At 37.4% G+C, this 20,874-nt stretch overlaps 1 protein-coding gene across 1 annotated transcript in view; it reads right to left on the bottom strand.

The window, feature by feature from the left end:
• The window catches only part of PTPRN2 (protein tyrosine phosphatase receptor type N2), a 586,186-nt gene that overhangs the window by 362,794 nt on the left and 202,518 nt on the right, over window positions 1-20,874 (bottom strand). The window contains exon 12 of the mRNA XM_067292199.1: window positions 7,942-8,021. Coding sequence (XP_067148300.1) covers window positions 7,942-8,021 — 80 coding nt within the window. The remainder of the gene's footprint in view (window positions 1-7,941; window positions 8,022-20,874) is intronic.

Here is a 20,874-nt window from a genome sequence, read left to right as displayed (position 1 = left end):
GCAAAGCTCATGAAAAACATTAACAAGACAACCAAGACTGGCTATAGCCATTTAGAAAGAATAAGAACTTCTTACAGTACAGGAAGACTTTTTACCCCAAAATGGAACTTTTTCTGTTTCTGATGGTATAGAACTCATCTTTCGCACAGGTGGTCACAACAGAAAAGAAGGAAGATATTGCCATTACCAAAACAATGCAACAGTCATAACCAAATTCCATTGTGTCAGCAGTAGAAGCAATACATGGGGTAATAAATCCCTAGATTATGCCTGGTTCAGTGAAATATATCATGGAAAGAACATCTAAGAAATAAGCACAAATGGCCTAAAAAGAAACAAAGGCCAGGCAGTGTTTGATCACAAGCTGAAATAAACAATGAGATAAAGTAACAATATTCTGAGTTCAATATATTGTTTCCCAGTCCTTAAGATTCCTCCTTGACACTATTCCATGATGCCTATGAAAATGAGTCAGTAATAACAACCATTTTAAATATGATTTTAACTAAATACATGGATTTCTAAATCAAGTATTGCATAATCTAATTCATGCAGGTGATGAGTTATTCCTCTCTATTCTGTTGCTCCTACTGTTTATCTCCATTCTCTGTATTATATATATTCTCAACATATATATGTGGCTTTGTTATATAAAGATATGAAGTTATATTATATGAAGATAAATCTGAAGATACTTCTCTCTCTTTTGTTCCCCTGAGAGCCTCCTAGAAAACTTTTCTTGCTAATAACGAACACAGTATAGAGATATCATGTTTCTGTCAACAATGCTGAAATGGTCTGTGCTTATTGCCTAGTGAACAGTGTGAGCCTCTGGAGTGTTTATAAGAATGATAATTCAGGCAATTTAAGTTCATACCAGCTCCTCATCAATTGATTCACTGATGCTGGGCTTTGTGCCTTGTTTTGCCAAATTTCAGATCACGAAATTCAGAGGTGTGAGAGCTTTACAGCAGTAGTCCATAAATGTGGTTTTATTGTACTTATTTCTGTTATCCAGTGAACTGGAAAAATAACCCTCTTTGACCAGTAGAAAGAGGATATTTCATGACTAGAACAGGTACAGGAGAATATTCATATAAAATCATCTGTAATATATTAGACTTTATGCAGAATGTTAAAAGTAAAGTATTTCAATTACACTGTAGGCTAATATAAACAATTGCTGCAAACAGCTAAAAACAATTATCCAAGCATTATAGTTTTGATATGGTGGAATCGTCTGTAATTTTAAAGTTAAATATTTTAAAAGGTACTTACAATGGATATTTATAGCACTGAATTTATAAAGATATCAACATATGCTCACCTGAAAGTCTCAGCCCTTATTAACAGCACCCAGACTTGATGTGTGAGAAAACTAATTCTGCTGAATGCGCTTAAGAAACGAAAGCATTAAAACAAGATTTCTGCAATAGCTGAGTACAGGAGGATCCTCACTGATATTTTCAAGTTGAAAAAGAATCTGGAATCAATTTTTTTAATGCAAGTGGGGTGTTTACTGTCTGAAATGGCTTTGAAATTTCAATTTCTTGGTCCTTCTTCAGAATACGCTTTGTATTTCAAGCCTGCTACCTATCCAGGAAGGCCCGGCAAGGCCTATCCCTAGCCTGTCTGGCAAGGCTCACTATCCATTAAAGGCCTGTGAAGCATGAGGGGAACTGAAAACCTTTGAAATTAGATCACTGATTTAGATGCTTAAGCCTACATATTTAGAAGAGTAAGTTTTGACACCTATAAATACAGAAGGATTGTCCCCAATTCTCTCATTCTGCTTTATACACAGTTGGAAGACCAAAGTGAAAAGAATCTGGTCATTTCAGAACTGTCCAGCAAAAGAAACATATCAAGGGCAGAATAAGGCATAAATACCTTCTTCATCAACTGAAACCAGTGTCACTAATATAAGTGGCCATTTAGAGTGTCAGAGAAGCCTTGATCTACACCCATTCTGCAACGGGATAATCTTAAGCATCTCTTAAACTTGATGCAGATTTATAGGGGAACTAGGAAGTGACACAGCCTATCCCAGTGCATCACGCACAAGCGGTACCACAGCTGGCAGTTGAGTGTCCGTGCAGTCCCTACTCAAAGCATGGCTGAATTTGCTCCCATCTTAGCATAGCAATAGAATAGAGAGGTCTATATCCAATTTTTGTTCTTTTTAAATAAAATTTCTTAAATTTACAGCATTGAGGAGAGTCTTTTTTAACATGCATAACGTTCAAATACCATTTCCTCTGTGGTGTAGGAAATACATTAATTAGCTCAGACTGACACTATAAGTATATCTTTAGTCATCCTGATCACAATTAAAACTATGACATCACAGACCACTCTAAAACAATGAGATATTATCAGCTTAAATCACTAAACAAGCTAACTTAAGAGTTGTGAAATACCCTGAAATACCCTTTTCATTTTGGAAGGAGTGTTTAATGCTGAAAATTAAAGATCATGTTTTGTCTGTTTATAGCTGACAATTTTAGCACAAATATAGTTACAATGTCAAAAAGTTCTGTTGCGATATTTGTTGCCATGGATATTTCACCACAGCTGGGAAGATGACCAAAATTTGTAGATATAGAATATCAAAATCTGTAAGTTTGTAAGTTAATCATCTGCAGTTGTTTAAAACTGAAAGGAATTATATAGGCATTTTATTATCCATTCCAATACTTTTCAGGTAGTATTTTTATTCAAATTAACTTATTATACAGTTAAATTTTAATGATAATATAGTATTTTTCTATTTATTTTTGTTCAGGGGAATTAATTGTGCAATGCATTTTTCACATAATTAGAAAGCTAGCAAAAAAGTAATTTTTAGACAAGAAGGTTATGTGATTCAGCACCCTGTTCTCTGAGTAATGATTAATGGTCCCCAGCAAACCGTGCACTTTGTGAACATGTGGGTTTCATCTGCAAGGCATCAGCAATTTTAAAACAAAATAGATACATAATTTTGTTAAAGTTAGGGGAATTAAAAAATAAAAATAAAAAAACATCGATATGCTCTTATTTCTTCAGAATATGGATTTTAAAAATGAAAACAAGAAGCTTCTGACTTGCTATATTGACATATATCACTATAATCTATCTTAGACAAAAGAACTTGCAAAGAAGCTCTTTTAATTCCCCAATATCTGGTTATGCATTGCCTTTTGCTGTGCTGCCAGTCCTCCCTCAATGACATGCCTACTCTATGCATATATTCCTTTGCTCACTGATGTCCTTTTTTTATAACACTAAGCTGGTGTATTTTAATACAATACCAAACAATGCAAGCATGGTTCTAATTAGTGAAAGGCTTCAGCTACGCCTAAGCAACTGCTTTTATTTCATTTCAGCAACTGTGTCTATGGACAACAATGTCTTTTCTATCCTGCATCTTTATTTTATATGAGCCCTATATATGCAAACATGTTATAGCCATCTCATATGCTTTACATATGGAAACTTCAGAAGTCACCTCTTTTCTAATACTCACTGTTACTTTACATGTCTTTGTGTAAACAGTGTTATTCTAGAGGATTTATAAAGCTGTATGAAATCAAAATCATACTAGTATAGCTCATTGACTATATTGCAACTTTAAATAAATGGAGTTATCTTATTGGTAGTTATTCTCTGCTAGATTTCTCCTAACTTTTAAACTGAAGAGAAATGAAATCCATACTCATTTGTCTAAATGATGTCATGTGCCAAATGTAATTACTTCTAGAGCAGGCCATCTCTGTCTACAGAAAGTTTATTTCAAGAAAATGTGGAGCTGAAATTGCAGTGTACCATTGAGTCTGTCTTATCAAACAGAAATAGGTCAGAGGACAGCTACACCATGCAAGGTACGTTCTATTATGAATGTCAAAGTATGCAGCACTGTCACAACATTGACTGTCACCCCACTTTGTAGTCAAAGAGTAAATAAAGGGATTGTTAATGTGAGAAAGCAAGCTACACAAAATTTTGAATTACTCTGTTGTTAGGTTTCCCATATATTTATGCAGCCCTAGAAACTGCAAGATCAAATCAAAACATTTACATAGAATTGGAGCTGCAGATTACTAGAAAAATGTTTATTAGCAAGAATGTGGCTAAGGGGGATTATAGAGCTTTACCTCTCCTCAAGATGTGCATGTCTCATGCACACCAAGAATTGCTGACAAACTCCAAGAAAACACAGGGAATCATTTTTATCATCATAGTTCCTCCTTCTCTTTATTTTTGTAGCAGATATTCTAAGTCAACCATCTGTTTGCATAATTGCTGATGAGCCTCATGCCTTCTCTAACCTGCACATCTGTCAGCCTCCACAGGGGAAGATGGAAAACTTTAAATATAGTTCCCTATATTTAAACCTACATAATTCAAGGAGAGCATGCAGTTTATCCATTTTGTTTACAAGAAATGTATACTCACAAATAATAAGATAAGTTGCTACACAAAAACTGTTCCTATGGTTATCAGTGAGACATGCATATACACAACAGCTGCAGAAATAGGTTCCTCTGTGCAAAGCTGGGTAATTCACATTCCTATAATTACTATGGCATCTGATTACCTCAATTTCTAAATTCTTTTAAGGATGTGATGGACTGCAAAATTCTTCTGTCAATTAGTTCTATTCATTTTCTGTAAACAAGGTCTACTTTCAGAGTTCCTGGACAGATGTCAAGTTACCTAACTATGGATCATGGAGGCATTTAACTGTGCCTATCCTGGAAGTATGTACTGATTTAATCTACTTCGGTTGTATTTGGTAAATGAAAATTTTTGAAGGTTTTTCTTCAAGATATTGTTGACTTTCAAAATTTCTAATCACAACTAAAACCTGAAAAAACTTATGTAAGTATATGCTGCTGTTTATCTCTTTACTGAGTTTATTTTTGGCTTTAGAGAACTGCAAGTAAGAAAAACTTTGCTTAAAATAAAATGAAGTGATTAGCAAGTATGTTGACAGGCTACTGCAACCTTATTTGGTGGAGCAGCTAATCCTGGATACCATGTCCAAGCACAGGAAGGACAAGAAGGTGATCAGTAGCAGTCAGCATGGATTCACGAAGGGGAAGTCATGCTTAACCAATCTGAGAGCCTTCTATGATGGAATGACTGCCTGGGTAGATGAGGGAAGAGCAGTGGATGTTGTCTACCTTGACTTCAGGAAGGCTTCTGACACTGTCTCCCATAACATCCTCATAGGCAAGCTCAGGAAGTGTGGGATAGATGAGCAGACAGTGAGGTGGATTGAGAACTGGCTGAAAGGCAGAGCTCAGAGGGTTGTGGCCAGTGGCACAAAGTCTAGTGGGAGTCCACTCACTAGTGGAGTACCCCAGGGGTCAACAGTGGGTCCAATCCTGTTCCACTTATTCATCAGTGACCCGGATGAAGGGACAGTGTGCCTCCTCAGCAGGCTTGCTGATGATACAAAATGGGGAGCAGTGGCTGAGACACCAGAAGGCTGTGCTGCCATTCAGAGGGACCTTGACAAGCTGGAGAGGTGGGCAGAGAGGAACCTCATGAAGTTCAACAAAGGCAAGTGCAGAGTCCTGCACCTAGGGAGGAATAACCCCATGCACCAGTACAGGTTGGGGGCTGACCTGCTGGAAAGCAGCTCTGCAGAGAAGCACCCGGGAGTCCTGGTGGACACCAAATTGACCATGAGGCAGCAATGTGCCCTTGTGGCCAAGAAGGCCAATGGTATCCTGGGGTGCATTAGGAAGAGTGTTGCCAGCAGGTTGAGGGAGGTGATCCTCCCCCTCTACTCAGCCCTGGTGAGGCCACATCTGGAGTACTGCATCCAGTTCTGGGCTCCCCAATACAAGAGAGACATGGAGCTGCTGGAGCGAGTCCAGCAAAGGTGGACTCATCCTAAAACGATGAAGGGACTGGAGCATCCCTCACATAAGAGAAAAGGCTGAGAGAGCTGGGCCTGTTCAGCCTGGAGAAGAGAAGACTGAGGGGGGATCTTTTCTAGGTGCATGAAGATCTGAAGGGAGGGTGTAGCGAGGATGGGGCCAGACTCTTTTCAGTGGTGCCCAGCGACAGGACGTGAGGCAACGGGCACAAACTGAAACACAGGAAGTGCCGTCTGAACATGAGGAAAAACTTCTTCACTGTGAGGGTGACAGAGCACTGGCGCAGGCTGCCCAGAGAGGTTGTGGAGTGAATATCTCCTTCTCTGGAGATATTCAAAAGCCATCTGGACACCGTCCTGGGCATCCTGCTGTAGGTGACTCTGCTTCATATGTAAAGCTATTGGGTATTTTTCCCGATATGCATTTTTTACATAAATCTACAATGAAGTTCATCTGCCATTTTAAGTCCAGTCACTCAGTCTGGTAAAGACTTTATACATTTCTTCAATCAACTTTCACTTTTAATACTGTGAATAATTTAGCATTATTAGCAGGCTTTCTCATCACACTGCTCAGCCTCTTTCCCAGCTCATTTATAAGTATGTTGAATACCAGACCCGCAGAGATCCTTGCAAAACTCTGCTGCTATCTCCACCTTTTGAGAAAACTGATAATTTATGCCTACTCTGTGTTTCTTGTCTCTTAACCAGATACTGATCCATGTAATTCCTTTTCAATGGGACAATTAGTTTCCTTAGAAACTTTTAGTGAAAGAACTTATCAAAAGTCTTTGGAAATCCAGGTAGACTCTGTCAGCTGCATCATGTTTGTTGAAGCCTTCAGAGATATTCAATAAGTTTCCAAGGCAGGACATTGCTCCAAGAAAGCCATATTAATTTCCCAAATATATCACACACATTTAGGTGTTATGATACTTACATAATCAACTACAATAATTACTCTATTGTAACTTCCATTAATTTCCACAGTACAAACCTAAGGCTTATTGGCATGTTAAATCTGTTTTTAAAAATGGTATCCCATTTGGTACTCTCTAATCACCAGTTAACAAGAAAGCTTAAAGTGAAAGGTTTCACACCACTAATAGTGCTTAACCTTTTTTTTGACCTTAAGCTCCTTAAAACTCTGAGCGAATACAATATGGTGTTGGTGACTAGTAAATGTTCATTCGACTGTTTTTCATAATCTTTTTTTTGAGAAACAGATCCTCCAATGAGTCTCATACAAAGAAAGGTTCTGGCATGGAAACTACTCCAGTTCCTTCTACAGCTAAATTCATTCCTGATGGAACAGAGCAGGAGTTAATGGACAATATTTGGCTCCCAGTTTCTCTTCATACAAACTTCTTTTGTTCCTGTCTTTCAAGCAGTACTGCAACTTGTTTATTTGTAACTATTAAAAACTATCAATTGGTTAATTTGGAAGCGAATCAATTATCAATTCAATTACTTTGCAGAAATGATTTCTTGTAGTCAATAACTCCTCCATAATATAGTTAGTAGCAAAGTTGATAAGAAGCCAACAACAGTGCTTATAACAGTGGCATTTATTCAGAAGCAAGTTAGCTTTAGAAATAAAATGTTTACTCTCAAGATTAACGGGTCATGGAAATTGCCTAAGCAATACACCAACAAAGGTATATTTATACCATGTTTTGATCCAGAAATTAAAGCTAAAATGCAGTAATATTTTGCTGCCTGAAAAAAGTATCTTTGAAAAGCAAAGGTATTCAGTTCTCATTTAGAAATATCCAGTCTAGTTTTCTAAGTACCTGACAACACTGAGTTTTTCACCATGCTAGGCCATGTCTACACGTCTCTATTTAATCCATTTCCTCTACAAACAATGAAGTCTCCAGCAGTTTTAATTGACTCAGAGATGTTACACTTCAATTTCCCAAATGTGCCACTCACCCTCAACTGTCTCCTTCCTCAAATGTCAATCTTCCTGAAAGAATGTGCTGTCACTTTGTTCTTTGTAGTGATACTGCCCTCTAAACTGAAGAGTGGGAGGTCACAGTTTGGGAAAGGAGCATAAGGATTCTTACCTGCTGCTTTGGCAACATCTCCAGTTGAAATGTTTTGGAGGTTTGAGTGCACTCTGAAGGTCACAGCTGGTCCCAGCACGCTAAAAGAGATTATTAAAAATGTAAGACTCATAATCAAGAGACATGGCATAATATTCCTTATCAAAATAGGTTTCTAAGGAGAAACTATTAAGACACCATTTAGCCCTTTTCCTTTGCTTCATTAGCTACATTTGCATACATTCTTATACCTCTAGTGTGTTTTTTTGTATATCTTGTGCCTGAATGATTTCAGAGACATTAACTAAACTTCAGAACACTCCTGTAAATATTATTCCTACTATGAAGATGGCAAAATGGAGGCACAGAAATTAAGTTAGTCACTCAAAGACAGCATAGAACATAACTGGAATTCAGCATCCAGAGAAGATTGCATATGCTTTCAAATTTTATAAGCCTTACATCAATACAAGCTTAGTCCTCTTATCATGACTGTAAGTCTATGAATCCTACCTTACAGAAGGACAATAAAGAAGCTCAGAATATTGATCATGATCCTATTCTGCAAGAATATACGTGGGGAAAAGATTTTGGACAAATCTGATCCAGTGGCTGAAAACTGAAACCTATACACATTTTGTCCAGAAAGACAGCACAAAGTATTTATCTTTTAACAACAGAGGTGATCATCTATTTGAATAACTTGTGAAGGGAAGTGATGGACTCTCTGCTGACCCTTTTGGGTTGAGTCTGATGGCTCTTTATGGCATTAAAATCTATAAGACATTTACTGAGCGAATTACAAATTAGCAAGATGAAGAATGGCAGAGTAAAGTGTTCAGGGTTTGACAAAAATTTTTTCACTGTGTATTTTTAAAGAAAAATAAAACCATATAAGTAGTCTTGTATTCAGTTGCCACTGATCCCAATAATACCAAACTTACTGTACCTAAAAGTAATAAAGTAATAAAGTAATTTAAATTCTGAGATCCTTAATATTATACTAAAGTACATATACATGGAAAACATATGAAAAATACACACAAACATAGTAAAAGTATTTAAAAAAATTTCGAGGTAACAAGACCCAGTAGAATCTACAATGTACATTAACAGAAGAGCAGAGTGCAAGGACTGAACAAACATGAAAATTGGCACCATAATAACAGTTTGTTAAATACTATGTATTATGTGAGTTCTGAGGTTGTTATTAGTGACATAATCAGTAAGAAGAGCTATATTTGTACTATGAGTAATAATCCTGCTTCAATCATTGAAGAATCATTCAACCATTGAAGTACATTACCTAGAACCACACATGCAACATACTTTGACCTTCTATAGCTGTGGCTTATGAGTGAATGACATCTTACAAGTTGCTACATAAAAGAAGTATGTTGAAAAAAAAAATTTTTATTGCAGGGCTTGAAATGCATTTTGTACTTTTGTAATTGAGAGCACTTAACGAAGTGTGCTTAATCGAATCACACATGTCCTATACAGAAACACCTTTAAACTTTTTCCATTCTAGAGAGAAGAAAATTATTATTGATCATAAGACTTTGCTTAGAGGTCACAAAGGGAATCAGAGTAAGACTAAGGAGCTTAATCTTTTACTAAGCAAGGCATACACTGTACACATTCTATTCTGGAGTTAACAGGATCTGTCATTAATCAGTCTCTTTTCTCTAAATACTTTTCTGGGCGTGGGAGGGAGAGAGAAAAGAAAACAGAAAGATTTTATTGCTAAAGGACACTCCAGATGCCATCATTAATGTGCAAGAAATATATTTTAATAAATATTAAGTAGTTATAAAGCATTTATCAGCATCATTTAAATAGTTCTTTACGATATAATACAATTGCATATATTTTATTTGAGATACATAATTGCTTTATAAAAATTCAGATCATTCACAGATTCTGTCACTGAAGGTGAGATAATCCACCATAAAAGGCACATGGGAGTTTCATGATACTATGCACTGAATATAATTGAGCTTTACACTGTCCTCCTTTTTTTATTGCCAGCCTAAGAGAAATGATGAGTCCTCTTCTGTCGCTCTGATGCTTATAGTGTAATCAGCAGTGCCTTTAAAGAAAAGCAGGCACCAAGCTAGCATGCAGGGGGCCTATGACAAGGACAACATAAAGAAACAACTTCATGTATCCCCCAAAATTTACACCATGTATTCCACTGTAGTCAAGCACCTGAAACTAATGCTAACTTTTAAATATGGTGTAGTTACACTGCCCTTTGGCTTCACCAGCAAAGACAGCACAAGTTTCCTCCTGCTCCTTTCCTCACCTTGGTTCATGCCTCTGTCTCTGTGCTAGGGCTCACTCCTCACTCACTGCAGCTAGGCAGTTAATGGCATCATTAAAATCATATCGATTAAGAACTGGATCCTTTCAGTGATCCAACCCAGGCAGCGTGACGTAGGAATTTGAAACAAAGCACTCCTGCCTGTCATTTAAGACTTCCTGGGACTATCACAGCGTTCTCTCTCTAGTGACTCTGCCTTGATAATCCAGCAAGGCGACAGCAGCCAGAGTAGACAACTCATGCCCACGTATGCACTGCCACAAGCACTGTCATTTCTCCGCACGACCAAAGAGAAAATGTAGGAAAATAAAGAGAAAAAAAATCAGGTGGGGAAAAAATATCCTTATGGGACTCTGATAATATTGGTTAATACCCATTCTTTTGGGGAAGAAATCTAAGAAACTTTTAAGAAGCCCATTCATATATTACCATGTGGGATACTGCTTTATTCCGCAGTAGTAAGTGAATGTTTGAATTTAAGAAGGATTTGCCAGGTGACAACATAAGCACAACTCTGCTAAGAATATCTACAAAATATAGAAAATAAACCAGTTCTTGTCGCAACTTTTTCACACATTGGTATTCTGCTGATTATTTAAAAACAAACAAAAGACCTTGAGATTACTTGGCCAAAATTGCATTTCTGCTAGATGTTTTGGGAACTGACTGCTTCAGGAGCTCATAAAATGAGATTTTTCTCATGAGGGGTTTCTGGCAAAAGCACTCAATAAATAAACATTTCAATAACAATGGATGCCCTTTGGGGAATCCCTCACTCTTCATTGTGTGTTGGACGAGAACATTTAAACAAAAATAGTAATTATTTGACTGAAAAATATATTTTAAAGGACTCCTAACAAGAAAGTAACCAGTCTGAAAAAAGGTTCTAAGCCACATAAAACATATGCCTGATACTTACTGACCAGGAACTTTAAATTATATAGATGAGACTGCTTTTTCATGATGTTGTCAAACCCTCTGAAGCCTAGCTAGTATTAATGGCAATTGTCTTTACACCCCTCTAAAGAGTGGCGCTCACTGAAGTGTGTACTGTTGTTTATGACCTGATGAATTGCAGACAAACCGCTCCCACAAATCACCGACGGTTCTGCCAGTTAGCAGAGGCATCCCCCCTTGGTGGCGGACTGCATCACGCGAGCGCTCACAGTGCTCTGCTCATGGAAGCAATCAGAAATGTAAAATACAATGCCCAGTCTGAAACTTAAAATAAATCTAATGCATGCAATGGAGTATTTCTCCTGCTATAACAGAGAGATTAAAAGTGTTAGGTAGCAGCACATTTACTCTCCAAATACAACATTTTATGTAAGGTTTTAGGTTTAACAATTCTCCCCCCAAGGTGCACACTACTACAATTACATCTATGTAGATTTGTAGTTAACTTCTCTGCCATAAGTGAACTTAGACCCACCTAAGTGAGAGAAGATTGGGAGTTTTAAAATTCATGCAGGCTAAATTATTATAATTGCACATAGCATCTTTTCGTAATATGTTATGTTTTTTGAATAAAGGTAAGCAAATCTGGCTTCAAGGCTAATAAACAGTGACTTCTCCCCCCACAAAATGTAACGTCTGTTGCAATGACCTGCTACTTTTATTACTTGAAATTTACTGACTAATTACCCCCTCTGTTGGCTGTCAGAACTTTTTTTTTTTTTAATTTCAATAATGTTGCCTTCAGCCATAATAGTTTTTTTTAAACAAAGACATTCAAAGCATATTGCAAATTGTCACCCTTATGTGCTGTTGTTTTATATGCTGTTTACTAGAGATGAAATAATTACAGTGTTTATACCAAAATGACTTGAAGGTTGATTGCTGATTTAATAATATTCCCCTCCCCATGGGATTATATTTCCCATCTGAAGGTGGAGGGAGCACAACATGCACAGAAACAAACAATATTATTTGTGTAAAATAAAAGTATTTCCTTTCATTAATTGTTTTACAATATAATAAGAACGCTGTCATTGTGTGTCTGTCAACAAATGAATGGTCTGAATAAACAGAGCTGGAGCATGATCAATATGGCAAGGTCCATATAACTTTCAAGCCTTAGGTTATAATTATATTTATGAATGGCAGGATTTAAATCTCCATAAATTATGTATCAAGCTTTGCATGCCTGTTCTTCTCCCTCATGTGTGTCTGCTTTAGTACTACAGTATCATACAGAAGGGTTACTATGAAATACAGTCACAGTCTATCATACCCCCTAGTGGAAAAGGATTTGAGAAACAAGTGCCAACATGGTTATGTTTATTCTTGAAGATGAGACACAGAACTGATGCCAGATGGAAATGAGTTGAGGTTGCACATTTTTTAAAAATACAGGCAGAGTGCAATTTCTTGAGATTGGAGGAAGATGGGGGGATGAGGATTGGATATTTCCAGCATTAAACATTCTGTTAATGACCCTATTTTGTAAAACAGAACTTGCCTTAATAAAGCTCATATTTGAAATTAGAACCACTGCTTGTCTATATGTTCATTTCAAAATCCTTTAATCTCTGGGGGTTAGGAAAAGCAATTAGTAATGCTCCAGAGGATTGTGCAAAGTAAATTTTATAGCAGCAAAGGTAATTGTCACAGGAAATGTTTGGTGGGCTCGAACTAATGACTTGCAATGTGTACACATTTCTGTGCTTTCTGTGTTTAGGAATTTGAACCTAAGAGCTTCTCCTTATCTCTAAGGAATGAACTAGAATGTTGATGATGTCTATTGTTAATGTTGCACTGATATCGCCTTTCCACCTTCTCAATATTGGAAAAATTAAAATGCACACACTTCTGCAAATGTATTCTATATCATATATACTCATACATAAGTATACTTATGTCAAATCAAATTGACAGAAAAAAAGCACATGACTAATAGAGGTATTCTCATAACCCAGTGTCTGTAACACGACTTACAGAGCAAAGCAAAGGCAGAGAAATGCCACTGGTCACCCTCATATAATATCGAGACAGATAAAAAAAAAAAGTGTACACTGGCTGTTTTGTGCTCCTTCTGTTATTCAAAACATCTGTAAACCCACTGGGCAGTTCAATCAGGTTTCACCAATGTTTTTGGCCCAGTCTTACTTTGTGGATCACTGCCTTATACTCTGTCTATATTACATAAGCCTCACTAAACTTCAAATGCTCAGGAAATTTATGAAGTAAGTAGTGGACTAGTCTATCTTCTACAAAATAATTTCCCTGAACTGTTGAGTAGAGTATATGGATCATCATTTAGACTTAATATCTAAAAGGCTCATAATAGAGAGCATCATATTTTTTGCTCTTTCTTTACTGTTCAAAAGTTTGACTTTTGATAAATTCAGATGGAAAACGAAGCAATGTACAGCCATATATATTCTCTATTCTCACATTTCTGTTCATATGGATGTACTTACAGCCACTGATGGATTAATTTTTTTTTTTCCTATTTTAGCAGATTGAGCTTCTTGCATTTTCCCAGTTCTTGGAGCCCTTCTCTGGAAACTCTTAACATTCTCCTTAAACTGAAGAGCGACACAGTATTCCATAACATGCTGCATTACTGCCAAAAAAATACATTATCTATTCATATTTATATCCCTTACATACACTAAGTATGAACTGTTTGTTTGCAACATTGACTACAGAAATCTGGTCCTGTATTCAACGTATAGCTAGCCTGGATAGAGAGATAGAGAAGATTTGTCATATTGAGATCAACAGCTTGTGTCTGACAATGGCCAAGCACTAAAGATGAAAAAGCAAAATCCCTGCTAATGGAGAGATACTAATTGAACTGCTTACTGGCATTAACTAGCTCAACACGTTAGTGGCATAATGCCTTAAATTCACCAATTAGTGATTGGTTTTCTATTGCCATTTACACTGCATTAGAATGGTATACACCATACAGCTGGTTATGGCATATTCAACAGAGAGATGAGAAAGATTAAACAGATTGACAGTTTCAGAACATTCACATCTTGCAAATGTAACTATACGAAAACAAAACTTAGGTCTTGGTTTGATGTTTGCATCTAAGGCTTGTCTCTGCAACCTACCTATATAGTCTCTGTTTAAAGTAAATCAGCTAATTCCTTGGACACCCTGTACTGTCCTCTTTGCTTCCAGTGCCATAGAGGAACTGGCTCTGAAATGGTGCTCCCTGAAGTGACTCTGCTGCACTGCTCTCACCAACTACGACTGACACAGTAATGTCGTTAGAATAATTTCAAGAGTAAAGTCACCAAAAATGGATGACTGGTCAAAAAAAGGGATGCTCTACAACAACAGCAGTCCACATTTGGTAGGTCTCTGATACCAACCAATTTTAACGGATTCTTCGTATAATCCTTTATATTTTTCAAAACTGTGCTAAATACATTGATGCTAATTTACAATGCAAAAGAAGATGAAGGAATATTTTGAAGGTTTTACAATTCACTTGGTGAATATTTTTTGCTAAGCCTACCATTTCAATTATTTAAAAAACTAAGAACACTCAATTTAGAGATTGATGCTACACTCAGTTTTGCCTATTTTTATTCTTTACAAAATGCAACCTCTGATTCAAGATCTATGAATAATTTTCAGAGTTTTAAAATAATTTTTCTATTAATCTGTCACAAGCTATGAAACTTGACATTTTCACCACGCTGAGTACATGAAAGTTGCCAGCTTTGCCTGCCATGCAAATAAGGTTCTTAATTACAGTATTTAAAAGAATAAACATACAAGTGCTGTAATTTCTTTTCCTGAATGCTAAAAATGTTTGGACCCTGAGAGACAGGGAAAACGGTCCCAAATGTTTAATGCTTAAATGTACAGTGATTTTTCATTTCATACCCAGAGATTAAGCTAAATGATAATAAAGTTATGTCGTTTTTTGAAAGATAATTGTATACTATTTATGTTTCCATTCTCCTTTATATCTTTTGGCAGTCTGGCTGGTAGGTAAATAAGCAGACAGTCTTAAACTTTTAGCCAGTAAGTATTCAGTGCATTTACTGACTTCAGGTCTGCTCATCCTCTGCATACCTGTATTGTTGTTGGTGTCTGTTGAAATCACATGCAAAATCTGTCTACTGGGATGATAATCACCTTATGCTCAGCTTGCGCAAGTGACTTTTTATAATTAATGAAGAGCATGACTCATGTGTTAGGACTTTTGCAGAGGTAAAGGATCAGCATCCTCATAGCTTTGATAGGAGCCAGATAGGATGCACATGTTTCATGACTAGACTGAGCACAACTGAATTCTACAGAAAGCAAACTGCTACAGTGTCAGTTCAAAAAGCCACAAAACTCTGCGCTACCTTGCTGCAACTAACCCCTGCGGTTGCTCTCTTATGAACCTAAGAGCTTCTCCTTATCTCTAAGGAAATGAACTAGAAGATTTGGTTTTGGGATTGCCCTCCAGCTCTGAGCGAGAGACACTTGCCATCAGCTTTCTTCCCTTGCAAAGGAGGCGCTGCTGGAGAGAATTTACTGGGATCTTTCATTCACATCATTCGAAGAACATTTGCTTCCAATGCCTTTATGATTCCTTAGAAATACAAACCCTTCCACAGGCAGATCATAGTGCAGGTCATAGGCCTGGATATGCAGTATTAACTTGTTAGGTGAAAGAAAAAAAAAGGGGGGGGGGGCAGAATAATTTACCTGTTCAGCGAGTCTGTAATATCCATTCCATACATACAGAGAGAGAGAGAGAGAGAGAGAGAGAGAGAGAGAGAGAGAGAGAGTGTTGGAGAACTGGGTAACCAGGGGCAGGAGGATCAAGAAATACTTAGAGATAGATAAAAAATGAAAGTTATCTTAAAATGGATTATTCTTTTAAACAAATCTTTACAAGAATCTCTTCTTAAAAATTACAGAGTCAGTTTCCCTGTATGAAAATCTTTTTCCATTTCTAATATTAGTTGTTCTATTTGTGGAGCATGTTTTAGTTCAAGAGTGAGAATCACAGTTCTCTGTTTCTATTCTCATATCTGTTCTGTATGGCTTTAGGAAAAAAAAAAAAATCAAGCAAATTGTCTTGAGTTTCAATTTACCCATCTGTAGACTGGAAATGATTACCAGTTAATATTGTGTGAAATATTATATAAATTAAATGAAACAGCACATATTCAGTAACTTGCTTAAAAAAAGGAGTATATTCTGCCTACTTTATAATGATCTCAGCCTTAATTTTATTAAAAAGGAATATGATGGCCTTCAAAGTCAGACAGAGGGATGAATAGCAGAGAAAGAAGTATGAAGTTAAAAATAGACAGCTAGATAAACTTTAAAAGCTCACTTTTATCTGTAAGAAACTTCTCTTGAGTAAGGACCTATGACTACCTGGATATGTATCTATAAAACTGGATTTCATTGTGCTTTGGATTACAAAGGTGCAAAACCTTTGATTTAATGAGATGAAATGTTGTAATGGAAAGCCAAACTTAGTACATTTTTATTTATACGAGTCTCTATATTTTTATGGTCTTTCTGCTTTGTCACCTAGAACTCATAAAATGCTGCAGGCCAAAATCCTTCTTGTTATTTTAATATATTTTTATATTTGTCTAGCAGGAAAGTTACAGTGGAGAAGGCAAAATGATCTTGGTTATATGCACATTTATTAGAGAAAAGCACACAAAATATATTATACCTCAGGAAAAAAATCCACAAGACTAATGTAATGCTGAGGTTGAGAAATCACTCATTTTTAAATAAAGAAATGCACAGTTGAAACTTCCACCTTATACTTGTTTCCTTATCCTCATTCCTTTAAAAATTGATGCATCTTTATATTAGAAATTAGTTGTCAAATAAGACAGTATGTACCAGAAAACACAATGTAATTTCTTATAAAAACCTGCATGCGATGAGTTATAGCAATACATTTCTCAGACAATTTGTTTTCCAGACTCACTAAATCTGCAAAAGAAGTCAAGTTTGAATAAAAGTGGATCCATTATTTCTGAGTTATGCATTTATAATATTTTAAACAAGATTATGCCAAATAGTGTTAGTCCATTGGTTTGCTATTTAAAAAATAATAATAATAATAAAAAAAAAAATCAAAGAACAGGTAACAAATATTGTTCAACTTTGCTGAAAGGTGTACCTTTTTATTGAGACCAAGCATAGACAGTTCAAATCAAAATGAAAATGTTGCTTAAATTCTGGACAAATAAATGGAATGGAAATAAAACTGCAGACTATTGCTGGTTTATACTATAGCACTATAAGCAGAGCAGGAGGACTATATGTTTCTTCATAAACACAGTATTAGGACATTCCTCTCAGTAAATCTAACTGGCATAGATGACAAATCAGCAGAATCTGTCGATCTAGAAGAACTTCATTAAGAGTCACCTACAGGTGTTCATTATACAACAGAAAAGAGATTCATCTCACTGAAACATGGAGAAAGGATTTATCTGTACAGAAGAGGGAAGTTTGCATGTTCCTGGCTGATGTAAAACAGCTAACAAGCCACTGTGCTACCTGTCCCACCACTGCTCACTGGGTTGAACATACCTCCCTCGCACCATCCTGCCTCTCAAGCTAGCAATAATTTCCTGAGGTGTTCACATTTAGAGCATACATATACCACATGTCATAATCTATCAGCATGACGAAGTGAAAATACCAAGTACTGCTCCAATGTTTAGGTTCTGGATGACTGAATATGATTAACTGGCTGACTGAGTTTTTCAAGCATTAGAAAAATAACATGACAAACAACGAATAAAACCTATCCGGCACGATCAGGACCCTAGAGCCAATACACATGTTCATAACAGGTGAAGCCGGGAGCACCACTCATCAGTTTACCTGCTCAGCACTTTTGATTTGAACAGGTTTTAAGCTTTTCCAAACTTTCACCACTTGGCCTGATTTTCAGAGATCTTCCTCAGAGCAAGTTCTTTTCACTGGGCTGGCTGACTTTTCAAATTGTATGTATTCCAGCCCAAACATTTCAGCCCTTCCAAAGAACACAGTTAAGGAAAAACACCATGTGGTTATGTGAGACTTTTTCTTTGAAAAGATAGTGGAAAGTGTCTCCAACCCCACTACTCCAAAATAAGGTTTTGAAGTATGGCAAGAATGTGTTTGTAGCAGTTTTCTTCAAAGATGTGGGGGTTTTTTTGTTTTTTTGTTTTTTTTTAATAGGATCTCTGCCTTCCAGGGATGAATGGTGCTCATGTACTAGAAAAGATGACAATTTTTAGGTGCCTCAATTTCATTTTTGGCAGACTGCAGGAAGTATGTTGCCAACAAGGCACTAAAAGGATGTAAAGGTCCTGTCTCTGCCTTGACTGGTACCATCCGGTTCTGCCTCAAGTTCAGATTCAGTTCATCCGATGCACAGTCATTTAAACGCAGCTTGTCAGTGGAAGCAGGTAGCACTGTCTGAACTGCGAGCTGATTGCTGGGCCTGCTGAACACTCAGAATGGTCATCAAAGACAGGGTGGTCTGTGTCTCTGTACAAGAACTTCTTCATAGGAGAGGCCATATAAGCTATACTCTGAGAGATCAGATTGGACACCTCAAATTACCAGAGGCTTTGACTTTAAGCTCTTTATGCTTTAACTCAGATCTGTACAATTCTAATACCCCACCTCTCATGTGAGTTAAGTGCATCAATTCATGTCTGTGAAGCATTTTGATAGCCTAGTGAAGAGCACCGCAGAAAAAAAAAAAAAAACAAGAGGAAATGGTTTTTCTGACCTCAAAGCAGGATTTGAATAATGTACAATAAATAAAGCCTGAAGCCACACATTGGACAATGAAGATCAAATGACACCGAAGAGCTGCTTGTTAACTGAGCATTTTCCTTTCTGTACATGGAATAAGACAGAGGTCTGTAGAAAAATATATACATACAATCAAATATTTTAAGACTATATCATAATTAGCCCTTATTGAAAAATTGATATTTTGGGTCAGCTGGCCTGAAAAAAAGAAAATATGGAAACAATGGCCTGAGTACAGACCAAACTTAAATTTTTTTTTCGTTTTTATCACAAAAATAAAAGCATTTGTCTTATAAGCCAAATGTAATTAAATTTTGAAACAAGTCATTATGTTGAATTGAAAAAATTAAAGATTTTATTTTCAAAATGCCAAAACATTCTGCTGTGGCTTCTATAAATTTTGTAAGATATTTTTCAGCTGAAGCAGCTAAACAGTTTCTATAGATACCTGAATTTTCATTTTTCATATAATAAACTATTCAAGTCAAACATTAAACTCATCTTTAGTCTCAATGTGTATAGAGAAAGGAGTCGGGTGAAAGCTAAAAAAACAGCCTCAGGCCTGGGAGTTTGAGCTTTATACTCTGAAAGACCAGTCATGTGGTCTTTTAATTTAGCTTTCAATATGCAATACATATGCAAGCAACCCTACATGATATGGAACGTGTTGGTAAAATTTTATGGCTTTGCCAATAGAGGAGATAATATTACATAAACAGAATCAGCTTTTGCACCTTGAAAAATCTATGAACACAAACATTTGAAATTTAGCATAAGCATCCTGTCCATCTCTAACTTTACATATATCACAGAATCACAGATGGCTGAGGTTGGAAGGGACCTTTACAGATCATCTAGTCCAACCCCCCTGCTCAAGCAGGGTCACATACAGCAGGTTGCCCAGGACAGTGTCCAGATGGCTTTTGAATATCTCCAGAGAAGGAGACTCCACAACCTCTCCGGGCAGCCTGTGCCAGTGCTCTATCACCCTCACAGTGAAGAAGTTTTTCCTCATGTTCAGACGGCACTTCCTGTGTTTCAGTTTGTGCCCGTTGCCTCACGTCCTGTCGCTGGGCACCACTGAAAAGAGTCTGGCCCCATCCTCGCTACACCCTCGCTTCAGATCTTCATGCACCTAGAAAAGATCCCCCCTCAGTCTTCTCTTCTCCAGGCTGAACAGGCCCAGCTCTCTCAGCCTTTTCTCTTGTGTGAGGGATGCTCCAGTCCCTTCATCGTTTTAGGATGAGTCCACCTTTGCTGGACTCGCTCCAGCAGCTCCATGTCTCTCTTGTATTGGGGAGCCCAGAACTGGATGCAGTACTCCAGATGTGGCCTCACCAGGGCTGAGTAGAGGGGGAGGATCACCTCCCTCAACCTGCTGGCAACACTCTTCCTAATGCACCCCAGGATGCCATTGGCCTTCTTGGCCACAAGGGCACATTGCTGCCTCATGGTCAATTTGGTGTCCACCAGGACTCCCGGGTGCTTCTCTGCAGAGCTGCTTTCCAGCAGGTCAGCCCCCAACCTGTACTGGTGCATGGGGTTATTCCTCCCTAGGTGCAGGACTCTGCACTTGCCTTTGTTGAACTTCATGAGGTTCCTCTCTGCCCACCTCTCCAGCTTGTCAAGGTCCCTCTGAATGGCAGCACAGCCTTCTGGTGTCTCAGCCACTGCTCCCCACTTTGTATCATCAGCAAGCCTGCTGAGGAGGCACACTGTCCCTTCATCCGGGTCACTGATGAATAGGTGGAACAGGATTGGACCCACTGTTGACCCCTGGGGTACTCCACTAGTGAGTGGACTCCCACTAGACTTTGTGCCACTGGCCACAACCCTCTGAGCTCTGCCTTTCAGCCAGTTCTCAATCCACCTCA

The sequence above is a fragment of the Apteryx mantelli genome, chromosome 2 (assembly GCF_036417845.1).
Source record: "Apteryx mantelli isolate bAptMan1 chromosome 2, bAptMan1.hap1, whole genome shotgun sequence".
In the NCBI taxonomy this organism is placed as follows: domain Eukaryota; kingdom Metazoa; phylum Chordata; class Aves; order Apterygiformes; family Apterygidae; genus Apteryx; species Apteryx mantelli.
The sequence above is the reverse complement of the archived record's forward strand: the minus strand, read 5'-3'. Positions and strand labels throughout refer to the sequence as shown.